Source organism: Alosa sapidissima, chromosome 22, assembly GCF_018492685.1.
Source record: "Alosa sapidissima isolate fAloSap1 chromosome 22, fAloSap1.pri, whole genome shotgun sequence".
Lineage (NCBI taxonomy): Eukaryota > Metazoa > Chordata > Actinopteri > Clupeiformes > Clupeidae > Alosa > Alosa sapidissima.
The window spans coordinates 16,088,734-16,116,009 of record NC_055978.1 but is presented as its reverse complement, the minus strand read 5'-3'; the positions used below and the strand labels follow the sequence as shown (position 1 = coordinate 16,116,009).

Below are 27,276 nucleotides of genomic sequence, written 5' to 3'. Positions count from 1 at the left end.
GTGTTAATATTCCGGTCGGCTAGTTCCAGCAAGTTAGCTTCATTGGGATAACACAGCAGAATGGAATGGAGAGGCTAATATAACTTGGGAGGAAACCCAAGGCCAAAATATTGTACTTTGCCACCCAATTCACCTCTATGGAGTGGGTAGAGGATATGTGGCGGTGGCCTCCCCTATCATTTGGAGATATATGTTAGAGATGGTCTGGCCATTCTCAGCACAGTATGTCAATACATAATTGTCATATTCTTGTAAAGTGCTTTCTCTATTTCTACCCAAGACCCAATGCATTATCTGATTTTATTATCTAAAATGTTAAAACCCAAACACTTACAGCGGGGCCATATTACCAAAGATCTTGATGGTAACCCCTTGTCAGTCAATAGTGGAAATAATTAATTGTGTAACTGTTTTGTCGTTAATTGACACCACGGTGAAGTTAGTTTAATTTTGCCTATGAGTTCAAATAATAGACTAAGTAGAGTATGCACTCTAACTTTCATTATAACCTGTTGTTAATTATATAAAGATAAAGACATAAAGTTCACAGATAAGGAAGTATACCAGTAAACCTGGTATCTCTAAAACCGCCAGTACCAGCCAATCCCACAAGACAAAGCAGCAGGAAAAACCTTTCTCAGGCACACACTCACTTCTGCTGTTTTACAGCTCACTATATAATAAAGGGTGTGATTCCACCTTGGATATCCCATGCCACTACCCCCATATGACTAACACACTAATGCACTGAGCCAAATCATTCTGTTGATAGGGACACTCACTTCTGCTGTTTTACAGCTCACTATATAATAAAGGGTGTGATTCCACCTTGGATATCCCATGCCACTACCCCCATATGACTAACACACTAATGCACTGAGCCAAATCATTCTGTTGATAGGGAGCGCAAAATGTCATTTTATGGTTTTCTCCTGCAGGTTTTAGCTTTCAGTTTCCCCCTCACTACATGTTTTAACTTGTAAACCTTTGAGGGATGCTGTATGCATGTGGAAATATAACATTAGAAAATGACTACCGGTAATTTGTTGTAGAAGATAAAATCGTGGTGCTATACAACAAATGACAGCATGCAAATGTGAGTAAATATGAATGTAAAACTGTAGTGTAAAATGTACTTGAGCAAACATTGTATCAGCATCAACGAGGAGATTACTGGAAGGTACTGGAAGGTACTGGTACAGCAGATACTCCACCCCTGACAACAATACCCTTTATCTGTCTTCTTATCTTCTGGTAAATCATATAATGTGGACTTCAGCCCATACCCAAGGCAAGGTATAATATTCGCAAGGTGTTCAGGAGAGGAGATCAATTGAATATGATCGTGGTAGCAGAGAGAGGTAGATGAAATTCTAGACACAACACTTACCAGAACAAGGTGCACTGCTGTCAAACAAGGAATAAAGGTAAGACTCTGTACAGACTGACACACTAACACTAAGTCTCACGCCAACATTTAAAAAGAGAGCTGTGAAGACGATGGGGAATTGCTTGATTTAAACTCCAGTGGTTGAAATGTCCATGACTGATGACTGACTGTAATGTCATCTTGGACAAAAGCTAATGCTTAATATGGTATGATTCATATACAGAATGCATGACAATACAGACACGTTTTATTGTTTAGCGTTCAGCTATTATTATTGGGGGCCAAGCAGCGAAGCTGCGAAGGCCCCCATTGAGTTACTAGCTTTTCCTATTATTATTCCTCTGCCATTGGAGTCTATGGCAGCCCATAGAACGCCTGGCTAAAAAGTGCAGATTTTTTGGCAGAAAGTTTCGGGACACTCCACTGACAATTCACACTCATTTACAGACCTCTAAACCCAGCCATCTAGCGCCACCAACAGGTCAAAATCTGGCCGAAAATTGAACCGCTGGGTCTAAAGTTATGAAATTTGGCACACTGATTCAGCACTGTCCCATGATCACTCTCACCAATTTCCAGAACTCTATGCCCAACACTCTAGCGCCACCAATGGGTCGAACCTGGATTGCATTCACGCATGTGACCATTGAACGGTGCGTCCGATTTTCACGTATCAGGCACCGTTGGAATCCCTGGACCGACCTAAGTTCACGTCACTTTCTGCCATATTGGACCTCCGCCATATTGGATTTAGTCCAAACTCTATGAAAAGTTTCAGCGGTTACAAATTTCATCTGATTTTCACAGAACTTGGCGGAGATGATCTTCTGCCCGAGCCGCACAACGATACTTGTCAGATTTTTCAATTTCATTTTTGTTTGCCCGTGACAGCCAATCAAATATGGTGATGAAGCCGCCAAACAGGAAGTGGACTAACATCTCTGTGACACTTTGAGTTAACAAAACTCGATACGATTAGTCAGGACACTGTCCCAATCACTCACAGCATTTTTTATGCATATACATTGAACACTCTAGCGCCACCACCAGTTCAATGCTGGACATGCGTTCATGCGCATGATCCTTGACTCTTTTGTCTGATTTTCACAATTGAGGTAGTGTCTGAATCCATGGACCATACAGAGTTCATCGGCCCCTATTCCGTCACTTTCCGCCATATTGGACCTCCGCCATATTGGATTTAGTCCAAACTCTACGAAAAGTTTCAGCGGTTACAAATTCATCCGATTTTCACAGAACTTGGTGGAAATGATCTTCACACCGAGCCGCACAAACAATACTCGTCAGATTTTTTCATTTCATTTTTGTTTGCCCGTGACAGCCAATCAAATATGGTGATGAAGCCGCCAAACAGGAAGTGGACTAACATCTCTGTGACGCTTTGAGTTAACATAACAAAACTCGATACGATTAGTCAGGACACTGTCCCATTCACTCACAGCAATTTTTATGCATATACATTGAACACTCTAGCGCCACCACCAGTTCAATGCTGGACATGCGTTCATGTGCGTGATCCTTGACTCTTTTGTCTGATTTCACAATTGAGGTAACGTCTGTGTCCTTGGACCATCCCGAGTTCATCGACTCCTATCCCGTCACTTTCCGCCATATTGGACCTCCGCCATATTGGATTTGGTCCAAACACTACGAAAAGTTTCAGCGGTTACAAATTTCATCCAATTTTCACAGAACTTGGCGGAGATGATCTTCAGACCGAGCCGCACAAACGATACTTGTCAGATTTTTTCATTTCAAGTTCATTTGCCTGTGACAGCCAATCACACATGGCGACGATGCCGCCTAACAGGAAGTGGGCTAACATCTCGGCTATGCTTTAATGTATGAAGTCCAAACTTGGTACAGGGACTTGGTATCTGATTGTGAGGACGCACTACGAAATTGGCATCATGTGGCCTCTATAGGGGGCGCTGTAATACAGGAAGTGAGCTTGTATCTCAGCAACGCTTCGGTGTAAAAAGTCTAAACTTGGTATAAGGACCTGTTACCTGATTATGATGACGCACTAGGAAATTGGAATCATTTGGCCTCTATAGGGGGCGCTGCAATACAGGAAGTGAGCTCCTATCTTAGCAACGCTTTGATGTATGAAGTCCAAACTTGGTACAGGGACTTGGTACCTCATTGTGAGGACACAGTAGGAAATTGGCATCATTTGGCCTCTATAGGGGGCGCTGTAATACAAGAAGTGGGCTCATATCTCAGCAACGCTTCGTTGTATGAAGTCCAAACTTGATACATGGACATATTAGCTGATTGTGAGGACATGCAAGGAAAGTGGTCTCATTTGACCTCTAGGGGTGCTGTAATAAAGAAAGTGAGCTCACATCTCAGCAACACTTTGGTGTATGAAGTCCAAACTTGGTAGAGGGACATGGTAGCTGATTGTGAGAACGCACAAGGACATTGGTGTAATTTGGCCTCTAGGGGCGCTGTAACAAAGTAAATGAGCTTATTTCTCAGCCATTCTTTATCCAATTGCAATCAAACTTGCTGTGAGTGCTTGCTCATGGCATGGCAATGCCATTCCTGCTATAGCGCACTGCTTGGCCCCCACATTGCTGCTTGCAGCTATATTTATTATTATTACCGTTATTATTATTTTTTTTTTATTATTATTTATTTTATTCTTCAGTGAATTTCCGTCAACTATTCCCGGGACACTGAAAGACCGAGCTGCACGAAACTTGGTAGGCATGTAGCCCCATAAGAATGACACAGAACCCACCCACTGGAACTTTAAGTGTAGGGTCTAAGGACCCAACACTGACAGGGAGCCCCCAGAGGGACCAAATTGTCTAGCACCGCCCCTGCGTGGCATGGTGCTTAGTCATCAACTATAGTGATAAACTGGTTATCATGGTTACCCATGAAAACAAAAAAACATGGTCATGGTTACCTAAAAAAACATGGTTATTCTGTCATAGTAAAACCAAGGTTAATTTCCGTAAGGGGTACAACAAGCAGAACGAATGAATGCCGCCGCCAGCGCATATTTCAGGGGAAAAAGGTGATGTTAAAATCAATGAATGAACAAGTGTATACATTTTAGACGTGACTAAATGTAAATTACAATCTGGACATTTCTATGACTTTTTTAAGGTCTAAAATTCTTATTATTAAATCTGACTTTTTATGACCCTGCGGAAACCCTGTATTTTGTACTGCTCTGTGGTACATCAAGTTTTTATATTATGCTGCTTTTGAATAGTTCATCAGTGATCAGATGAATTAGTATCTCCTTCACTCTAGGAGAGTTCCCAGAGGGAATTTGAGGGAACAAAAATGTTTTCAATCTCACATGAAAGACTAAAAAAAAATATATACATTTTTAATTCATTAATTTTATATTAAATATCATCGATCAGAAACAGTAAAGTTAGGAATTAGAAGAGCAAAATAAGCCCAAAACGGGGTCCTTAAAACATCTGCACAGTGAGAGCAGAGCAAAGCAGAGGTTTAGGGATAGGTATGTCAGAGGAATATTCAAGGCATATTTAAGAAAGAGGAGCTCTATACTGACAAGCTGAGTTGAAGAATGCATAATGAAATATACGGTGTAAAAGTAAATTTTTGTATATGAATTTATATTAATGCTCTTTTTATTACATGCAAAATAAGAAGACACTTTGATGGCAAAGTAAAGTATATTGTGTTCATGAGAAAGATATAGAATTTGTAAATTGATTTTGAGATACAGTACATTCAATCATACAGTACATTATTTCACAAATGCACATTTAAGCTAGCCTGGCTAACGTCAGACCTCATCTCATTGAGATGGGGTCTGGGAACTAGACATTCATTTTCTCGTATTTGAAACGTGGTTTACGAATGCCCAGAACCTTTTATTGGGCAATACAAATGTCTATCAAATGCGTCTGTACGTAGCTCAGAACGGCTTCGGTGTGTCGTCATCGTCTTGCTGCCCTCCCTCCGTTCTGTGATTGGTTCCTTCGTTGAGGTGAAAACGAAGTCCATAGAATCCAGGCTGCCTAGCAGCGTTAATAAAATCGAGCACGTAAGGCAGCATGGGAAAACCTAGGCTACATTTAAGCAAGGCTTTCCATCTTTTTACAGACACTATTGAAACACACAAGACATGAGAAGATGGGTGCTGTCATCACAAGGTTGAGGAGGGGGCGTAAAAAAGAACAGAACCCCAAAAACAAAAAGAAGAAGGGAAAAGTTGTAGTGGTGAAGAGAGGAAGTATAACACCTTCCTCATCGAGGAGTGTGAGGGGAAGCATAAGGCCCAGAAGGAGCAATGGAGCTCAACGCAGTCAAAACCGACAGAGAAAACTTCTGACTGAGGCCTCAACAAATACTGACACTGATAAAACATCACATGTATATATGGTAATAGATGACAATGGGCAACCAGCAAATTTGGGAGGCACCCAAGCTAATGATACCCAGAGAAGCAAACAAAGGAGCACCAAGAGAAGGAAGAGCAATGGTACAAAGTGTAGCCAAAAAGGGCATACTGTGGAGAGAAGACCACTCAACGATATTTTCCCGAAACGAGGGGAAGACGCGACAGACGGCGGTAAAATTGGTGATAACAACATTCAGCGAAGTGGCAGCAAACTCCGAGACTCAAAGAGAAGTGCCAAGGGGAGCCTTAGGAGACGGAAGAGCAGCAGGAAGCTGAAAAAGCACCTGTTTCCAAGCCCAGCAGTCTTCAGCCAGATTGATGCCCATGCCATCAAGGCCGGAGAGGAGGTGAGATAATTGCATTATCATACTCAATGATAATGCAATTCTTATCTTGGTAACTGATAAGAAAACACATTAAACTGATGCCCAGAGGTCCAAAGTGCACACACCTTCCTAAGCCTCTTGAAGCCAGGCCAGCTGTAGCAAGCTTTTTGGCTGACAGATATCACTAATTTAAATGACCCTGGTGTGTGTGTGTATGTTTTTGTGTCTGTGCGTATGTGTCAGACATTATATCCTATTGTTGTCTATTGCAGCTGAGAAGGAAGAGGATCTTCTCTGTGAAGGCCATTATTGAAGCTATCACTGTGGGTGCAGTGACTGACCTGCAGAAGTTAAGGGCTATCTGGATCTGGCTGTGCCACAACATTGGTCAGTTCCATAGCTCTAATCATCATTCTATTCCATACTCCTGGCATTGCAATATTCATACCCAAGTCTGTTGCTTCATAGCCATTTCTAATAATATCAATAGTTAATATTGCAATGGCTTACCATCATGAATTAGCAGGATTGCAATGTAGCCATGCTTAAATAATAGCCTGGCCACGCCTACCTAGATCTCCTTTCAGAGAGATACTAGTCTGGAGCCATAGTTCACTAACGTTTCCATTGGTCGGCAGATTACCTGCCTAATCAGCGACAAGTGGGGATGACGCTATAGTTTGGAAATCAAAAGTGGTTTTGGTAAATGGTAGTAACAACGCCTAGCCTGGCGGGCCATCCTATATCATTGAAATGTATAGTCTGGAATCGAGCCATTCACCTCGCTTAATCCAAGGGGCGGGCAGAGAATTGTCTTTCAAACTGCCTAGGCATGCAATAGGCCAGCGCTACGACCATATCCGTATCCGGTCGGCAAAACGGCAAATACATCCTTCTTCGAAAGGAATGACTTAAGTGCATTGTGTTGCTCAACTTTCAAAGAAAAGCACAAGTCCAACTCCTCCAAAGTTGACGCCAACGCCGATTCAAACAACCGCTCTTCGTTCGCCATAGCCACCTTCCTTGTTGTTCACCGTCGCAGGACTGTCGTTATCCTGTTAAGCCCGCCTTAAGACTTAAGACAGAGTGCTGTGATTGAATAACATCCACGGTGTTAGCCAATAGAAATTCCTATGGTTTGCTACTAGACGTACAGGATGAGCAAATTAATTTGCCGCCGCTAGGGTGTGTCTAGATTTCTAGGCTAAACAACGCCTGCAAACATCAAAAATCGGAAGAATGTGTAAATTAATTTATCAACGGTATTTGCTGTTTGTAAATTTTAGGCGAAGTAGGAAGTAACGTTATGAATCCCTGAATAATATTATTGGTTAGGCTGGGCCAATGATTTCAAAGTTAGCGCCAGTCACAATGCAAGTGTTGGAAAGGAATCCCAATCATGAGTGACCAGACTCTTTTCATGAAGCGTTCACTAAGCTAGTTAAATAAGGCCAAATAAATACTCGCCATAGCTTCATTGACATTGTGAGCCTACAAACTTGGCAAGCATGTTTATTAGGCTTTGTGGGGATGAAATCATTCAAGACCAATATGTGCTCAAGATAGAATATGCTGTTTGCCAAAGGCTGGTGTGGAAGAAATTTTGCTGAAAGATCTATAAATACTGAGAGTCTGAGATAAGGTTTTGCAGTGTTTCCCACAGAACTGAATTGTATTTGTGGGGGTAGGTTTGCAGAATTAACCCTCTAGGCGCTACGGTCGAGTTTACTTGACAAGATGCGGCACTGAATAAAACGGCCGATTTTGTCAAATAGGGTGTTATATTTCGTTCGACCTCCACTCCACTAGATGGCAGACATGTCATACGTCATCCCCGATTCAGAAAATCGTCATGCTTCTAAACAAAATCTTTGAACTAGAGCGCATTGATTCAGTGCCAACAATAGCGGAGCTAATGTACGTGTGAGCCATTTTATCAGAGCAATAGTGAACGTCCGTGAGTATTTGCATTAGATTATCGTCTAATGGCATCAAAAAATTTACCCAAAATGAAGTGTTGGGTCTTCTATTCGCGGACCCTGATTCTGAAGGGGAATATCTGCCTTCAGAAAATTACGGTGATTCGTTTAGTGACCAGGCTTCAGATGCGTCCCTGACTTGCAATGGTGCAGCCGGACAAAGTGAGAGTTTAGCCCTACACCAAGCACAAACGTTGAATCCTTTGCCCAATGTAGATGGTCCTTTGCCCAATGTCAGTGGTGGGAATAATGTTTCACGGGATCAGAGTGTTCATCAGGAAGTTAGAAGGCGTGTTAGTGGTGTGGCGAACGAGGCTGGAGGTAATGTCCATGTAGCGCTAGCTGCTTTGTCTTCTGACTGCGTGCCTCTCCGCAATCGCGGCGACAGTAACATGGTGGAGCCTTTGTCTAATGCCACTGGTTATGTTAGACGAGGTCGAAGTGTTCATAGGACAGTTAGGGGCAACGTAGAAGCAGGGTGTGGAGTCACAATGAGAATGACCGTAAGCCTAGTCCGAGCTGTGCAAATTCTCTCCACTCGGCGCGCGCTCGAGGCAGATCTGGCCGTGCTGCTTGCAGCAGGAGCAGAGGCGTTGTGGCACGGAGCAGGGGAGCCATTAGGGCTGGGATAAACGATTATTTTTTAAACGATTTCATCTAGCGATTATTTTTTCGATGCATTGATTAATCGATTCATTTTTTCAGTCCGATTCGATTTCGATTCGATTATCGATTATCTCCCCATTAATTGACTAATAGCAATTTATACGTTGATTTATATATCTGAATGAAAAAAACATGAATTCCTTAACATTGCAATATATGTTTATTGCTCTTAAAATTCCAAAATAAAAGACTATACAAGTGCAAAGTAATGCATTCTTAGTCAGAGGTAGCTTTCAATAAAGTTCAGTAGTGTATAGGTCTAATTGAGTGCCTGTCACTTTAAGACGTTCGTTCCCTTGCAATTGTAACACACAGTTAAAACGCAGCTGATGTATGGATGCAATTCATAACATAGATAGATAGATAGATAGATAGATAGATACTTTATTGATCCCCAGGGGAAATTCAAGAACAAACGTAGTTAGTTCAAATAACAGTTTGTACTTCTCCTTGGAACAAGCACTTTTGAATCTTGGAAAACATTTTTCCATTTACATCGGGATTTTGCAAACATTCAGTGTCAGAGTCAATAAAATGAGCCCTGAGTAACAAAATTGACAAGCAGCTGTAAGTAAGCATGCTAAACTCAACATCCAAACAGTATTCTAACGTTAGCTTTGAGATACTGCTTGATTGCATAACTTAACTAAGTTTAGTCTCCTCAATGTACTATGTTGTGATAAGACCTTAGCAGAGTTAACTTGACTGCAGCAGTTTTGAACAAATTTGCACAGCATGGTCATGATGCTAAGCGGATTTAATAGCAATTTAGCCAGCTGTGTTCTATGCAATTCTTCTATGTGGCAACAACAATCCTTCAACAATCGTGAATATTTTGTGTTAAATGCACATGCAGAGGAGGGGCAGCGGGCTCATTATGAGAGAGAGCGGGCGGGGCAGGGAAAGGCTGCGTGTGTAAAAAGTGCAGCTAAAAGGATTTTATCTAGTCTTTAATTTAAATAGTACAACATAGAACATCAATGTGTGACGGCCGGTTTTGTGGCGCCCCACCATAGATCGATTATGTTGACGCGTTGTCCCAGCCCTAATTAGGCTATGCATAGTCTATCGCAAGATGATGGGAATGCCGGCCCTGTATGGATAGGGAGTCATTATCTCGATGAAAATTCTATAATCCAAGATGGCCGCCACCATATGACGTCATAATATGCAAATTAGATGGGGAAATGTAATCCCTACATAAACTTTGGGTCATCCTTAATATTTCTCTAATTTACAGAAAGTCTCTATCTCTTATCACTTTTAAGATATAGCCTTTTGAAATTAAGATGTCAAAATCGAACGTTTCGGGGGGAAAAAAACTCTGGCGCCTAAAGGGTTAACTTGAATTCAACAGTTTTTAACAAATTAGCATAGTGTGGTTATGATGAACCAGATTTAAGCACAATTTAGTACAACCTGGAAAATCATTGTGTGGTGGTCAATGTTGATATTGTGGTGGGCCGCCACAAATAAGTCAATGTATGGGAAACACTGGGTTTTGTCTTTCTTGTTAGTAGTTTATTAATCTCTACAGAGAGGTCTCATATGCATCAGGGAATCAGGATACAGAGACAAAGTCAGTTGTTTCTCACACACACATTTATACCTTGTACCGTATCATATTATCATTGTATCATAAAAGCATGTGTGTGCACAGGGAGCTGTAGTCAATACAATGACTTAGTTATTAAAACTGGGTTAAGAACATTTCTATCACACAAAACATGATTTGCCACCTGCACACCAGTTACAGGAACAGAAGTATCAAATAGTAAAAACATAAATAACTAGGTTAGGTTCCCACAGAATAACTAATTCAAAAGGTAATAGAAGTATCAGTTATGAAGAACATTAAGAATTGGATTCAACTTTAACAGAAGAATCCATTCAAGAGTTTAAGATCTTACAGAAACACGAGTATCAGAGACAAAAATTGCATTTCGTTTTGTCTTTGCATTTTTACTCTGCACAATGACAATAAAGTTGAATCTAATCTAATCTAAAAAAACAAAATCCAGTTAAAGTCCATCTTTGTCATTTCCCCTCACACTGGACATTGCAATATTGCGAAAGAGATTATGAGTGTCTTTAAACATCGTGTAGAACATTTGTGTATGTTATGTTATTCACCAAATGTTCGTAAGTAGGCTAATGAGATCAGTTTGAACACTTTAAATGGGCACTGTGCATGTGCATAGTCAGAATGATTTATAGTGAATGACGAGCCTGACCCGAGTTGCCCGAAATGCTTTATGCCTTTACAAGTTCCTGAGTAAAAGCTACAATACGGAATCCGGAATTATGTGTCACTCGTCCTTCAACACATTCAATATGAGTTTATATTTCTGTACAGTGCTAGGCAATGAGAGATACATTCTGTTAATGAATATTAAAGTGTTTATTTATGTGGACGGAATAGTTAATTAAAATTTAGATGCATCAGGTTCTGAGTTGTCATACCATGCCATAACATTTGTATTAATATGTCACTGTTGTTGTGTAGCCGTAGTCATTGCCATTGAGAGAACATCTCTGTAGCTGGGTGGATGACAAATAAGCCTGAAAAAAGGAATTTAAAAAAACTTCAAATATCATCCCTAAAAAGTGTTTATATGTGTTGCTGTATCTCTAAACTTGACTAATATACTTTTTTTTTTTAAAAAGTGAAATATATATTTATATGTCAATTTGTCATGTTAGTGCCTAAAATTGTCATATGGTGTGACGTGAAAATAATTTGAAATAAAATGAAAATTAGATACTTTTTTCTACTTTAATATATGTCACTGTACATTTTAATCACGTTTGCTTTGATTTGCAACATTTCCTTGTGAATATTTAGAAGAAAAACCTAAAATTTAACAAGTTATTTTGTCAAGGTGGAGAATGCTCCTAAGTGTAACCAGATATTTTAGCTTAATTCTGATATTTCTTGTAAGAACTCACTCAAAATTCTTGAGGTTCTTGCAGATACCATTTCCTTTGTGTGCTATTGATGTTTTAATGATTTTTCAATTATAAAGTCTTTTTTGTGACATTATTTAATGTCACACCAAATGACATGGTGTCACGCCATATGATGAACTGCACCACTCCACCATGTGTCAGAGCAAAACAGGGTTTTTAATGACAATAAAATCATTAACAATGAATTTTGAAGTCACTGTATGAATGGTGTATGCGTGTAACAGCAAAATAGATTAAAGTTTAGTATTTATTTTTTAAACTTACATGGCATGGTAACATAAAAGAAAAAAGTATGAGAAATATGAATTGTACAGATAAAAAAAATTCCCAATTATCACAAATTTAACAAAAAAACATATAATATCTGAATTTAAAACATGTTTTTACAAGAACTTTTATGTAAAAATGCAATTTGGTCATAGGGTGTGACAGAAATGTCATATAGTGTGACTTGAAAAAAGCTGTCACACCATATGATGCAGCGTCACACTATATGACATTTTGACAGTTAAGCTAATTTTCTAGACAGTTAAATACAGCTAACTATTATTTAGCATGCAATTGACCACATGGCAGCAGTGCTTTTTAAGAATTCATGAAGAATATTTGTGGAAAATAGCTACTTTTTAGGCAAATGATGTCACACCATAAGACACTAAAATTTGGCCACGATTGATGATGTCCAATTCAAAGCTTTTTATATAAAAATAAAAAAAGCAGAACTCACCTCTTGACCATGCCAATTACTCCTGACATTCTATTGTTACTTCCTGATTAAGCAGGGTCCTCTTCACAATAATAATGTCCAAATGAATGCCCAGTCAAAATATACAATATAGTGTCACGCCATATGACAGCCATTTTATGGACAAAATATATTTGATTATAACTTAGTTGGACAGCATGCATAAACATCAAAACTTTCTGTGGTTGTAAAAAACATCCAATTATTTTATATGCATGGTAAAACTTTAAAGTAATTATACTTTTTATGGATATACACTCTTTTTAGGAAGTTCGCACACATGGTGGACAGTCACACCATATGACATTTTTTATGTTTGGATGATTATTTTAAGTCAAAAGTGAAATACAAATCCAATAAATTTAATATGACAGAACTTGAACCTACCAGACCTACAACATTTCCATATCAATTCTTAACAATTGCCATTTTTTATAAGTGTGTGACACATGGACAGTCTGAATTCTGCTATTTGTCATCTACCCACCTGTGTAATTATTTAGATGACAATCTAACTGTCCTTGGATGTCTCTGTGTAGAGTATGACGTAAACGGATACTTGGGGATGACTGAGATGATAACTTCAATTGAGCAGGTCGTCGAGACTCGCCGAGGTGTCTGCTCTGGATACGCCAGGTTGTGTGAGCAGATGTGCAGGTACCCTGATCTCTCAACCTCTCACCTTTGACCTCAGTCAAAGGACGATCCATATGTAGTGTTATTACATTCTGGTGACTTGTTTTCCTTACCAGCCTCTCTTGTGTGCTTCTGCAGTGAGGTTGGGATCGAGTGCCGGAAGGTGAGTGGTCACAGCAAAGGAGCCAGCTACCGGCCCGGTCTTCATGCCGAACCCACCAAGTCTAACCACGCTTGGAATGCAGTGCGTCTCCAGGGGAACTGGTACCTGCTGGACTCATGCTGGGGGGCAGGGACCGTGGACTTGACCAAAAGAGTCTTCAATAAATGGTGAGACAGGCTAGCTTGCAGTTTGTCTTATAGGGGAGATAGTGTAATTCAATGCTTTAATGGAAAATGTCATTGAAATGTGTTAAAAGTAATACAAGTTTTAAAAAGGTTGTGGAAAATAAGTAAATGCCATGCCGGAATAACTAAAAATTGATCTCCAGTAAAAAATGTTTTTTCTCTTTTCCAGCTACAATGAGTTCTACTTCCTGACAGACCCAGATATGTTCATAAGTGACCACTTCCCAGACGAGGTGGAGTGGCAACTCCTCAAGGAGCCTCTCTCATTGGAGGAGTTCCGGATGAGGGTCCAAAAATACTCACAATTTTTCCAGCTGGGGCTGACACTTCACCATCCCACACACTTCCTGCTGATCACAGGTTGGCATTACCATCTCAGTGAATTGGATTGTTAGGAGGATTTGTCATAATACATACTGTGATTGGTTTGATTTGAGGAGGCATCACTTCAAACACATTGTCAACTGGTCAACAATTGTCTGATGTTAAAGGTGCTCTAAGCGATGCTGGGTAACGTCACTTCTGTTGTCTTTCAAACAAAACAGAGATTGAATTGAAACTCTCCTAAACGCGCATCTCATCTGTGATTTGCTGGAACAGTTTGTTATGTTTTTATGGGCTAGGTTTGCCCAGGTTGTTTTTGTTGCCGTTTTTGGAGCCTGGGCAGTCCACAGAGATTGCGTTTTTTTACAGTGTATTCAGGACACAGACAGCTAACGGATGGTTAGGTGATGTTTGCAGTAAGTGACATAAAATGTTTTAGCCTAAAAAACGCGTGGCATCGCTTAGAGCACCTTTAAATAATAGGGGTATCATAATGCATCACAATACTATTGTTTCCTGTCAGCTGTTTCCATTATTTGTTATTAGGTCAATAAACATCTTTACCTTCCTCTTTTCCCATTTCAGAGAATGGTGAAGCCACTGTTTCCATGACTTTCCCAGAGCCTCTGGAGTTCTCCTACCAGATCTGTCAGCGCAGTGACTCCATACAGAGAGAGCTGAGCACCTCTGCTGCTCTCCTCACCGTAACCACCACTCACATGAAGCTGCGGCTTCGGCCCCCGACACAGGGAACGTTCGACGTCATTGTGTTTGCTCGAACAGCCAACACTTCTGGCAAGCTCCAATGTGTCTGCAACTTCCTGCTGGAATGTCCCAAGCCTTCTCCTTTAGATAGCTTCCCCGAGAACCCATCCAAGTCCTGGGGCCTGAATCAGAACGCAACGAGCATGGGGCTCAAACCATGCCAATATCAGGCTGAGATCATGCTGGAGTCTGCCACTTTTGAGATGGTGCTCCAAACCAGTCGGCCTCTGATGATGCTGTGCGAACTTTTCCACAAAGACCTGGATGAAGCGCTGGCCAAAAGATGCGTGGCCACACAAAGTGAACCTGACCAGCTCAGCTGTCACGTTCTCTGCCCTTATGTGGGCTATTATCGGCTGACAGTGTTTGTGAAGGACTGCGACAGCACTGGCAACTCATACAGTCCTGTTGGTATGTTCCTCCTGCATTGCACAAGCAGTGCTGTCATTAACATCAATAAACTCTTTCCACCTGGTCTGAGCAGTAATTGTGGGCCTGGCAATGGCACGCTCAAAGCAGGTCTTGCTGATTTCAGCCACACCAGGGCCATAATAAACACTCAGCAGGGGCAATGCAGCATCACATTTCGCAATCAGCACAGTTTGAAACTTCAAGCTGATCTGTGCAGACAGGAGCGTCCGCAACCCAAGTACCCCCTTTCTCGCTACGTGCTCCTCTCCTGTGATGAGAAAGACGTCACGATCAGCGTGGCCCTGCCAGGTGCAGGGGTCTACCGACTCAGCCTGTTTGGTGGACCTGCGACCTCTGCCTTATCCCACATATGCGACTATGTGTTGTGGAATGACTGGGACGGTGCCTGGCCTCCATTCCCCCAGAGCTACTCGACCTGGAATGATGGCTGTGTTCTCTTCGAGCCACGTACGGGTCATTTGGAGCCCATGTCCAAGGTGCGTTTCTGCGTTAAAATCCCCAGGGCAATAAAAGTGAACGTCATAGGACAGGACCACACAGAGCTGCACATCAACCAGAAGAGCCAGATGTGGGAGGGGGAGGTGCACACCAGCACTGTCCCCCAGCTCAAACTCGCCGCCAGCTTTCCAGGGGGAGCGCCCAGAGAGTTGAACATCCTGCTGTGCTTTGACGTCCTCAGGACACCAAATGGAATGAGATGAGAAGGAGGACCAACTGCCTGTTAATCTGTTAATTAGCCAAGTGATCATGGCACTGTTAGGTTTAAATTGTGTGCATCACTGTACATTGGCATCACCTTTTAGGCCTATTTTTCTGACCTTGGTCTTCCAATTCTTTTACAGTAAAACTAGGGCTGTCAAACGATTCTTTTTTTTTTTTTTTAATTGCGATTAATCGCTAAATTTCAACAGTTAATTGTGATTAATTGCATATTTTATCACATTATTAAAATTCTATTATTTTGCATTTCAGAACTTTCCAGAAGTCCATATTAACAATGTAAATCAATTCTTAACAGTGAATCTTGACTGGGAATCAAATGAATGCAAAGACAGTTACCGTATGACGTATTTGATTATTTCAAATCAATTTTTAAAAGATGTGTAGCAGGCATGAGGCAACACAATGTCTTTTTCAGAAATATAGATGAATAAACTGAAATAAATGCTACAGCAGAAGTGCATGCACAAAATGTACACATTATATCTCTATTATACATCTCCATGACTACAGGAGGAGGACCATGCCGAAGCCTACTAGGATGTGTCTGTCAGCGTTAACGCTGACAGCCCTAGATAAAACACATCATAGTATTAAACCTCTACTACTTGTCTTCAGATGTGAGAGGGTCTGAGACTGTAGTCTTTCAAAAATCTTTTCCAAATCTTTGAAAATCTTTCAAAAGTCTGTCAGTGTAAGGAGGGCTTTAGCAACAGCGTTTTTTGTTAGGGAGAACCAGGACGAAAGAAACACTTTTTAATTAAATGTCACTTACAAAGACATCATACCATACTTGTTCATTTGTTATGTGGGTGAAATGACATACAAAGAAAATAAAACTGCTCAAATGTGTTCAACATCCAGTAGGCCTATTTACTAAAATATGTATAAATCGAGGTGTTTGCCATCCAGTGATGTCATAATATGCAAATTAGGTAAGTACATTTACCCCCTTCATAAACTTTTGTTCATACTCATATCATTTTATTCATACTTTATCTCTGACCACTTTCAAGCCATGGCCTTTTGACATTTTGATGTAAAATCCAATCTTTTTTTATGGCGCCTAAAGGGTTAAAACACTACACACTGGGTATGACTACAATGTCAGTACAATATCAAAAATCACAGCAATTCAGTGGAGATCGAACAGTTCATCATCAGTAAGGCACAATAATAAATAGCACATGAGGTTGTATGGGTCAGTGTACTGGCATGGAGTTTAATGCAGTCACAGGACTGGGCTGAGGCTTACCGGTGGGCGTCCAGCGAATCAGTCCAGAGCGGTCCATTCTAGAATTTTTGGTTTAGTGCGTCCCCGTTGCTAGGAAACTGTAGCCTTTGCTATTATTTAGAACTGTGCTTTTCTCATCCATAGATGTTTAGTGTCGTAAATCATCAAATAACGGGATACAAATACACAAAGTTTAGCCCGGTCTTCAATCGATCAAGATGGAGATAGGCCTATTTGGTACCGACGGCATCGTTGATTTAAGCCAACTGATGATATTTCCTCAAAATGTAAGTAAAAAGTGTCGTCTAACTTGCGAACTAACTCCTGGCATTATGATAGCCTGGTTTGACATAGTGTAGTCAAGTCAAGTGAAGTCAGTTTTATTTAGTAGGCTATAGCGCATTTAACATGCACAGAGTGCAACCCAAAGCGCTCCACATATAAGACATTGACACAAAACAAAAGACAATAAGACAAAAAATGCCAGACGGAGCAGTGTAGATAATATTGAATGCGTGTGTTGTGCTTGTATGCGCGCGCTTCTGTTTCTGAAGATGGTGATCATCGGCCTGTTACTTCTTTTTCCCTTGACATTCGTATGGAGATCTTCAGTTTGTGTGAGTTATTTTCTTCAGCCTATAGCTTCTATGCCTCCATGTTTATTGATCGAAATGCTCTGTGTGTAGCCTAGCCTAATTCTCTGTCACTTCTGTCCGCTGATTATCTCTAGGCTCTAAGAAGACTATACAACTGTAAGTTTTATATTTCATAACACGACTGGAGGTAGGCAATAAGCCTACTTTGCCTGTTTCTTATGTAAAAAAACAGCCTTTTTCCTCACACAGCGAGACAATCTCAACTGGCTGAAAGAGTTGCCAGTCTGTTTGAGGAGAAGTATGATTCATTGGCAAAGATAACCGAGCAGAACGTAACAGTAAGCCCACACCATTCCGTATGTTTTCTGTGAAAGCAAAAGAATGACATTTGCTTTACAGTTTTTTTTCTTTCAGATGCGACTTCAGGGTCAGCTGAATATGTGCATGCATTCTAAACACTGCTTACAACAGGAGAATGATGAGATGAAGGTAAACTGTGTTTTCGATCATCAAACAATAGCCTACTGTCTATCAAGGCCGCCTATACCTGTCAACATTTAGCTTTTGATTTTTGCAAAAAACGGGGGGGGGGGCAGTGTTTGTACCGGATCAGTGTTTGCATATTTAACATGTTTCGTGTTTCAACACTGCATTTCGGAGTCGTTGCCTTTACCTTACCGAAAGCCTACGCATGCCAGATGTATCCACCAGCTGCCTGCCTGCAGCCTACTTCCAAAACTCCAAAGCTGCTTGTCAGATTTGGTTCCGAGGACACAAGTTGCCTACTGTGTATCAACAACACTCAATAACAGTTTATGTGATGTGTTAATCAATTAAATTCCCAACAATTTGACAACAGTTAGTTAGGCTATAGACCCTTTCAAGAGAGTTCCATTATCAGCATCATAGTTGGCCCCACAAGACTTCCTTTTTAACATTCCATATGTTATCTTAATGCAGAGGAAGTAGATTGGGGCCCAAATAGAACGTTCAAGCATTGTTTTTGTTTTTATTGTTGAAAGGGTCTTATAGAGTAGGTAGGCTATTCAACTAGCCCGCTCGCTTGCTTAAAGGGGTGGTTCAGGATTTTGGACATAGGACCTCATTTCCAAGTAAGCAAGTGTGATATTTATCAGTGGAGACCGTTTTCAACACGTTTCATCCAGTCCTTCTAATTGCAGAGTTCGCAGGTGCTAGGCTAGCGCAAGTCAACAGTATGTGCTAGCCTGCCACTAAAGACAGTCTTACCCACTCCAAAATACACCCGAGGCAAATAAATTATAACGCCAGACTATCGTAAATGTCTGTATTGACAGTGTTATTTCTAACGTTATTCTATCCTTGCATTTCAACGATCGCATTACATTTTGAGGGACTAGTTTCTTAGCAGCGGCGGAATTATACTTGCTCCGGTTAGTAGTACTGCGCCGAAAAGTAAACAGTAAAGCACACTCCAATGGGGATACCTAGTAGTAGCCTTGGTAATATCAGTCCGCCGCTGAGTTGCAAAATGACTACTAACAACTTTAGGGACCAAAGTATAACTATTGCAACGCGGTGCAAGGGTAGTTGTATTTCTTACACTATTCTATCAACACAGACATTTACATCGATTGTCTGGAATTTGCCTCAGGTGTACTTTGGAGTGGGTAAGACTGTGGCAGGCTAGCACATATCGTTGACTTGCGCTAGCCTAGCACCTGCGAACTCTGCAATTAGAAGGACTGGATGAAACGTGCTGAAAACGGTCTCCACTGATAAATATCACACTTGCTTACTTGGAAATAAGGTCTTATGTCCAAAATCCTGAACCACCCCTTTAATTGCTTGCGCAGTCGGCACCCGCTTCCTTATTTGTGTTTCGGGTTGCCAGGTTTTAGCCTGACAAAACGGTTGAAATTAAAAGTGATTGTGTATTTGTAGGGTGTATTTCATACACAATCTGGCAACCTGGGAGATGTCAGACTAACAGAAAAATGGATGAATGATTTTAAAATTAAGTTTGATGGGCATGCAAATTACGGGAGTTTTCCGGGAGAAATAAAAAAACGGGAATGTTGACAAGTAGCCTATGGTCTGTACACAAATCTGTGAACAAACATGATCCAACATGACTCAATCCCTTGAATGTTTCCAAGGTGACCATCAAGCTGTTTGGAGAGGAAAATGAGAATATGAGGGACAAGGTCAAAATACTCAAAAAGCGCCTTTCAGAAGAGGAACAAAAAATCACTGAACGGAATAGCGTGGTAATATTTGAAAGTTACATTTTGTGTGTCAGATTTTATTCTATTTTATTTTTAGTGTTTCCTAATTTTTCACATCCTGCTGAACCCACAGATTAGCTCTGTCTGTTCTCACCTGTTCATAATTGTACCTTGCTCCTTTTCTCTCTCTCTCTCTCTCTCTCTCATTTTTTGTTAATTTGTAGCAGATGGCATTGCTGGAAAAAGAGTTACTGCAGAAGACGGTAAGAAAGCACTTTGCCTTAACAACCATAATAATTATAGTTTAGATTGATTTGTTCCTTTTCCTAATCCTTATCTTTCTTGCCTCTTTACCACACCACAGATGAAAATATGTACGTTAGAGAGAGCTCTGGAGGCAGAGAGGGCAGACATTGTTCGTCTGCGTCAGAGGTTGGCCATCATTATTCTTCATCTGTCTTCATATAGTTTACTACATTGATTAAAGCGATGGTTCGGAGTAATTTCACTCTAGGGTCCTTTGCACCATGACCCCGAGCCAAACACCCTCCCAGAACCTGTTTTCCCTTGGTCGAACCCTGGTCGAGTAGCCCTGTCAGAAACGAATGACTTTCTGCAGGCGTAATGGAACCAACTTAGTATCTTGTAAATTACCCCACTAATAATCAGTGTTGGGAAGTTACTGGGAACGTAAAAAAGTAATTAGTTATAGTTACTCACTACTTGTTCCAAAAAGTAACTGTAACTGAATGCATGGTGCAAAGGGGGTGAAATTACTCCGAACCATCGCTTTAAGCTAATTTGGCATCAGGAGATCTGGAGCCTACAGTAAACACTTACACAAACAGTGGATGGCAGGGCAAAGTACATTGACCAGCAAGACTTCAATAAGTAAATTGTGTGTTAGTATGTTCATTTTATTAAGATAATTTCAAGATACCAATCAGATGTCAAGGCCGACGTTTAGCAACATATGTCGCTTGTGTAGGCTACAGTGTGTTGTTTATTTCAATGCCCTACCTTGTTTCCTTCCTGCAGACTGGTGGAAATCACAGACCTGCTGGTGCTTCTTAAGAAATCCCGTTTGGAAACCTTGCCTCGGTCAGCTAGTGTTGATCATCACAGGTCCCGCTGTCAGAAATGTGAGTCCCTCTCCAAAACCTTTTCCCACAACTTTTAATTGAATGAGCATAGTATTTATTATTAATTAAATATTATTGATGCACAACCAGACCTAACTAGTAGAAAGCAAGGAATATTTACCTAAGCGCCACAGCTCTCTTACTCTTTTTTCTTTTCTTTTTTTAATCACCAAGACAGCAATTCAGCCATAATTAAAGACATTCTCCATGAACTGGTAAAAAATGTACCTATCACGATTCCTACCTCGATGTTATCAAAATTGGAGCTTATAGAAATTGATAAAGATTCACAATTTATCTGATCTTATTTTTAGGCCTCTGAGGAGATAAGAATCTCTGCTGATTCGAACACCAGAACAGGCTAATCTACCCTTCCTCTTCCTGCAAGACCACTGGGCTATGACTATAACATTTATGATTTACGACTTTGGTTCTACGATTTATTTGACTGGACAGAATGATTGATTATTGTTTTTAGTACAATTAAATTGTTTAATCAAAAGTGATGATTGTCCTTAGGACAAATAAATAGCATTTAATTAAAGGCCTGTGCTTGTGTTATGTGCTGCTGTGTAACACCTCTGAACTGAAGCCAACATAACTCATCTGTGAAGATATTAGAATATAGCATTGTTTGTTTGCCATGAATGTTAGGGAGAATAAAATAATTAACGGTTTGTGTGTAAATAGGATGACAGCACCCATGTTTACACAAAATATAACCCAAGGTTTTATCAGCACTAGACTTAGAATCTGTCCAGGCACTATAGCCAATGTCCCTGCATACGTATTTGTTAAAGGAACACATTGGAAGAAGATCACACCTAGTTAGTCATAAACAGACTAAAAGGGTCACTATCTGACCCAATCAACATCGTTACATAGTGCAATATCAACCGTTCCAGGTGCGCATTGGCAATGTCTGAAACTTCATTCTCTGTAGGCCCTATTAAGTCTGTGTAGCATTAGAATGAGTTTGAGGCTGTTATTTTAAGCTAAAAGAACTGCATTGTGTTCATATAGGCCTAGTTTAGGGCAGCCGTGTCCTACTGGTTAGCGCTTCGGACTTGTAACCGGAGGGTTGCCGGTTCGAACCCCGACCAGTAGGCACGGCTGAAGTGCCCTTGAGCAAGGCACCTAACCCCTCACTGCTCCCCGAGCGCCGCTGTTGTTGCACTTGAAGCGGTTTGAAGTGTCAGGCATTAGAAATGTAAGTGGCAAACACGCTTGCCTTTATTGGCCTACAGCCTACTGCTTGTTCTGACAGGCAAAAATATCTATCTACCTATTACACCTGCCAGTGCCTATTTATCTAATCACACACCTAAGTCGCCGACATTTGCTAGGTCATTAAGTGTTAACTGTACCGGTATATACTTTTGTAAAAGCGTTTAATGACAATAATGTCCTAACCTAATCATGCTTGATTGCCTAGCCTTTCAAAAAAAACCCACCCCCATCCCCAACACACACACACACAAAACACACACACTTACATCATCACTGTCATCACCTCACATACATACAGCACACTGCTTGCTACAGTAAGCCTCCTCTACATACTTGCTGCACACTGCCCCCACCCCCGCCCCCTCCCTACATACACAGCACATTGTCTTCAGGATCTTCTCCAACACACATCCTCTACATACTTACAGCACACTGCCCCCACCTACCCACACACACACACACAGTCACTGCTCCACTCCCCTCCCGCCCACACACACATCTTCACTGTCATCACTCACATACATCATACATACAGTACTCTGCTTGTAATAGTAAGTCCCTTCATCATACTTGCAGTACACTGCCCCCCCCCCCCCCCCTCCCTACACAGCACATTATTTCATCAGGAAGCTTCTCCAACACACATCCCCAACATACTTACTGTTTTTTTTTTGCCTAAAGCAAAACGTTGAACAGACTTGATGTGATCATATTGAGATTCAGGAAGATGATCCAGTGCAAGATGAGTAACTTGTAGGTTGCTCACACACACAATACACTCCCTCATACCAGCCTCAAGTTTTTTGAGAACTTTAATGATCAGTTTATTGAGAACTTTAATTATCCAATTGGAACACATGGAACCAGTTATGTGGTTTCTCTGCAACACTGCTCAATCTGGGCATGCATTGACAATGTCAGAGACTTGTCTCCACTTTGTACCGCTTGACAAGTTCAGTTGTGACTTTTTGAGTGCATCTCTGATACAGTGTTTAGGTGATGAGATGTAACAGGCAGGTCAGCATAGCTGATCTGTTTGCAGGTTATGGCATGTCTCCTAGGCAGAGAAAAACTGAAAAACTCAAACACTGTCCACTTAATCAACAGAGTCAGTATACTGATGAAGGAATAGATTGGATATATATGAAAGGTTTGCAAAGTGATATTACAGTATGCTCCTTTTAAAGAGTATTTTTGGCACTTTCAAAGTAGAAAAATACAGTTGATTTTGATACATGGTGTGGCTATGTATTTTATAGTTTATTTTGATACATTTAAAATTAGGGTATATTTGATATTTTATTTTAAAATGCATTTTGATGTATTTTTGCCCATCCCTGCCAACAGCTAGATGAGCCAGGCAGCTACAGTGCTACACTCTGTTGGCTGCAGTGCTACCTAGGGCTGGCCCTGATGCAGTGTACTGTCAAGTAGTGAAGTGATATGCACGTAGCCAATGTTTACTGTAAGTCACCTAGCTGAGTTAGACAGAAGGCGAGCCCTGCTTGCTCTGTTAAGGTATTTCTGTCCCTCCCAAACCAAACTTCGTTAAAATGGTATGTTTAACAGCACCCCTGGAGCCTCATAGGCCAATATGATCCTCATTATTAATCAAAATAGTAATAATAACAATAATATCAATATAATATTACATATTAATAAAATATTTTAATATCCCCATGATGGAATTTGTTTTAGCACAGCATAGCCCAGTGACAAACAACTTAGATAATTTTATTCAAATACAAATAAATTTTATGTAAGAGTAAGGTATTTGTGTTTTTTTGTTCTTTAATTTGAGTATGGTGTTTGGTGCCTGGTTTCCCTAATGTATTTATGTTAATTTCACATCTTGAGCCTGTTTCTGTTTATCTGGATGTTTTGCCTCATGCCACCCTTGAATTTATCAGTGCCTCAATAGTGCCACCCTTGTTAAAATGTCTAGAATCGCCACTGACTGTGTGCTGAGTGTGTTTCACTGATTCACGGATTGGGATAAAATGCAGAGTCCAAATTTCCCTCACGGGATAGGCTACAATCTATGCACAGTGGTGCAGTAGCCTACATCATTCTTACTAAATCCATTGTAACAAACACTGCAGATAGAACATGCTATTTTCCTGCTACTCCAGCAAGCCTTTATTTTAACAAATACATTGTGATCATGTATTACTGTATTACACTAAAATGCTATCATTCAGCCTACAGGCTATAACTACTTTTTTGTTTAACAGCTGAAAATCCAAGAATCTTCCATTCCACATGGTGTCAGTAATGTTCCATTAGTTGGATTCAATCCACTTTAAAGATTTGCACGAGGGAAACAGGCTCTTCCAACATGGCGACCTCCACAGACAGCAGTGATGGCTCAAAGTCGTCCATACCTACCTTGTCCTCGGACAATTCAAGTGATCCAACTTCTCATTTTCAGTATAGTCTTATATTGGAACATCTTATTGGAGACAGAAAGCCGATCAAAGACTTGAATCCGGGCGTTATGGGCGGACTGCCGAGTCCACAGAAAACGGACCAGGAGAAGATGATCGAACGAGGAATGGAGAGCTGTACGTTCAAAGCAGTGCTCGCATGTGTTGGAGGTTTTGTGTTAGGTGGTGCTTTTGGTGTTTTCACAGCTGGCATTGACACCAACGTTGGATTTGATCCTAAAGACCCCCTGAAGACCCCGACAGCGCGCGAGGTCTTGAAAGATATGGGCCAGAGGGGTATGTCTTACGCCAAGAACTTCGCTATTGTGGGAGCAATGTTTTCTTGCACAGAGTGCATCATCGAATCACACAGAGGCAAATCAGACTGGAAAAATGCCGTGTACAGTGGATGTGTCACAGGAGGAGCAATTGGATTGCGGGCTGGTTTGAAGGCAGGTGTGTTGGGGTGTGGAGGATTTGCTGCGTTCTCGGCAGCCATTGAATACTACCTGCGGTAGAACTGACGAGCATCGGTCTCTTTTGCAGTCACACAATATTGAACTGGAATCTTATGACTGGTCCACAGATCTATTCGTGTGAAAATTAGGAATATGCGTGTGTTACGTCAAATAATACCCATTGTAATTGAGAGGGAAGGCTATTTCTGTTAGGGCCATTTCTGTTTGCTCTATTTAGCCTAACTTTGAACATATCTGAGGACTTCTAATTCAGTCGTGCATTTAATGAGTTTTTTTTCCCTCTGAACTCTACAAAGTCGTCTTCAATGTGAATAATAAGAGGTCCTTTGTGAAAGTTGTGGTCCCACTAAATAAAGTGGTGTAACACCTGATTAAATTAAAGTTAACATTAACAATTGAGTAATTCAACTTTTTAGTGAAGTGTTTTTGTGAACCGGGTGAACGAAACCAAAGCGAACACAGAGCTGAAATAAGAAGTATGCATTGAAACATTGTCTTCAGTTCCATAGCAAAACAACCACACCACTGTTTGGACAGGGGTGTGCGTTAGGAAATGCAAAATTCAAATTCTGTGCTCTGTGCTCTGTTGAAGAGATGTGAAAACATGGTGCTTCAGCACCAAAGAGGTATCATCTCCGATTCTCTCCTTCAGCAAATTCAGAATATCTGATACTGTTGCACTCTCTCAGATTTGTGTTTGCAGTAGCACCAAAGAGGTATCATCACCAATTCTCTCCTGCAGCAAATTCAGGATATCTGATACTGATATTCTCTCTCAGATTTGTGTTTGCAGTAGAGGCAGTAGTAGCAAAAACTGTACTGTACTGTTGTGGTGGCACGCCCCACCCGCCTATTGTCCCACGACACTCACCTACTGTCTTGTGGCACTCACCTTGAAGTGCCTACACCACTGTCCCGCGCCACTTGCTTTACTGCCCCATGGCTCTGTCCCGCGCCACTTGCCTACTGTCCCACACCACTGTCCCATGTCAACCCTATCTCTAACCCTAACCCAAGTTGGCAAATGGCCACGAGTGCCGTAGTACAGTAGGTAAGTGGCAGGGGACAAGTAGGTGTGCCACCAACAACAGTACAGTTTGTGCTCTAACTGCTACTGGTTCACAGGCTACTAATGAAGCCCATTAGCAGTTGTCTAGTCTGTATGAGCGTTTACCATGCAGGTATTTCCTGTCATTTGTGCTGTGGCAGTGGAGTCCGATCAGGTAATGGACAACACCAATTTCTCTCAGGACTCAAACGCATGGGAAGAACCAACTGCAACTTAATGGAGAGGTTAGTTAGGTTACAGAATTATGTTTGATACATTTATTAGGGAGAAATAGTTAAGTATCGCAAGAAATCTGACTTGGAAGTATATGTGTGAAAGTGCTACATAATAATAACGGTAATGGTAACTGTTCTCGCCACAACCGTCTCTGCATTGGCGGTGGTTCTGTCCAGTTTGGATTTCTTCAGTTCCCCAATTCTGCCCTTAATTCATGCAGTTTGTATTTTCTTAACCCTCTTCTTAATAGCTTCAGCTGTCCTGCCATCCTCCCCTGCCATACTGTGAGGTAACAAAAACCAAAATAACCACATCGAATTACCAGAAAATAATGGAAATAAACCAATTTCAAACAACTAAACAGAGTGAACAATTCCAGTTTTCACTTTGTCATGTTCCTTTACATCATGATGTTGCCTCTTCAGCTTTTGCAACTTTTAATGCTTAAAGTTACACAATGTAGGTTTAATGTAACAATGTCTGTTCCCTGTTTTGACAATTTCCAACATATAGGTACCCATTTAGTGCCGATGGGGTACCTAATTTGTTGATAATTGTTTGAAAGCTACGACGCACTATCAGATATTCTGAGCATGCGATTCTGCCTGTTATCAAAATGAGTTTGAAGCCATTATCATCAATACATATTGTGTTGCTTTAAGTTGGGTGATTTAATGAATGATTAGTTATGCAGACCCATGTTGTTACTATACATCATTCAATGGAATGTTCATGATCTATCTTGATAATGTGGACATTCTCACATCCAGTTACCCATACTACATAACTTCAGTCTGTAAAGTTAAACTGGCACAGTTGTTGTCCCCACAGTGTATAGTGAAACTTATTTTATTTTAGTATGACCATCATATGTGTATTATTATACTAGGTTCCCATCCTACACATCATATTAATATTCACTATATCCTAAGCACAGAGCATAGGCATTTTTGACA

At 40.8% G+C, this 27,276-nt stretch overlaps 3 protein-coding genes across 12 annotated transcripts; all 3 read left to right on the top strand.

The window, feature by feature from the left end:
- Nucleotides 1–1,120: 1,120 nt before the first annotated feature.
- On the top strand, nt 1,121–15,808 carry LOC121697017 (kyphoscoliosis peptidase-like). 3 transcript variants are annotated; one of them, XM_042078260.1, is made up of 7 exons: nt 1,121–1,427; nt 5,513–6,157; nt 6,409–6,523; nt 13,036–13,153; nt 13,271–13,462; nt 13,650–13,840; nt 14,390–15,808. In XM_042078260.1, exons 2-7 carry the CDS (start codon nt 5,543–5,545, stop codon nt 15,700–15,702), a joined length of 2,544 nt encoding a protein of 847 aa, XP_041934194.1. In that variant the 5' UTR covers nt 1,121–1,427; nt 5,513–5,542; the 3' UTR covers nt 15,703–15,808. The 3 variants fall into 3 exon arrangements, with proteins under 3 accessions (XP_041934194.1, XP_041934193.1, XP_041934195.1); XM_042078259.1 differs by lacking the exon at nt 1,121–1,427 and having other exon boundaries at nt 5,441–6,157; XM_042078261.1 differs by lacking the exons at nt 1,121–1,427; nt 5,513–6,157 and having other exon boundaries at nt 6,196–6,523; nt 13,092–13,153.
- A 1,223-nt stretch (nt 15,809–17,031) lies between these two features.
- Nucleotides 17,032–21,444, top strand: LOC121697018. Of its 8 annotated transcripts, none has more exons than XM_042078265.1 (11): nt 17,032–17,242; nt 17,510–17,572; nt 17,686–17,707; nt 17,801–17,889; nt 17,966–18,040; nt 19,690–19,797; nt 19,986–20,021; nt 20,123–20,190; nt 20,797–20,900; nt 21,075–21,124; nt 21,215–21,444. In XM_042078265.1, the coding sequence occupies exons 1-11, from the start codon at nt 17,174–17,176 to the stop codon at nt 21,263–21,265; spliced, it is 735 nt and encodes a 244-aa protein (XP_041934199.1). In that variant the 5' UTR covers nt 17,032–17,173; the 3' UTR covers nt 21,266–21,444. The 8 variants fall into 8 exon arrangements, with proteins under 8 accessions (XP_041934199.1, XP_041934198.1, XP_041934197.1 ...); XM_042078264.1 differs by having other exon boundaries at nt 19,983–20,021; XM_042078263.1 differs by having other exon boundaries at nt 19,690–19,800.
- Nucleotides 21,445–24,146: 2,702 nt separating this feature from the next.
- timm22 (translocase of inner mitochondrial membrane 22 homolog (yeast)) lies at nt 24,147–25,443 on the top strand. The gene has a single exon (XM_042078451.1). The coding sequence runs from the start codon at nt 24,469–24,471 to the stop codon at nt 25,072–25,074; it is 606 nt and encodes a 201-aa protein (XP_041934385.1). The 5' UTR covers nt 24,147–24,468; the 3' UTR covers nt 25,075–25,443.
- Nucleotides 25,444–27,276: the final 1,833 nt, after the last annotated feature.

Bases quoted from the DNA above. Each gene is read 5' to 3' on its own strand.
- LOC121697018 (XM_042078262.1), top strand. From the start codon at position 17,174: ATGGAGATAGGCCTATTTGGTACCGACGGCATCGTTGATTTAAGCCAA. The intron at 20,191-20,796 runs GTTGGCCATCAT...TCCTTCCTGCAG, and splicing joins ATTGTTCGTCTGCGTCAGAG to ACTGGTGGAAATCACAGACC. The intron at 21,125-21,214 runs GTACCTATCACG...TCTTATTTTTAG, and splicing joins TCCATGAACTGGTAAAAAAT to GCCTCTGAGGAGATAAGAAT.
- timm22 (XM_042078451.1), top strand. From the start codon at position 24,469: ATGGCGACCTCCACAGACAGCAGTGATGGCTCAAAGTCGTCCATACCT.
- LOC121697017 (XM_042078260.1), top strand. From the start codon at position 5,543: ATGGGTGCTGTCATCACAAGGTTGAGGAGGGGGCGTAAAAAAGAACAG. The intron at 6,524-13,035 runs GTCAGTTCCATA...GTCTCTGTGTAG, and splicing joins CTGGCTGTGCCACAACATTG to AGTATGACGTAAACGGATAC. The intron at 13,463-13,649 runs GTGAGACAGGCT...TCTCTTTTCCAG, and splicing joins AAAAGAGTCTTCAATAAATG to CTACAATGAGTTCTACTTCC.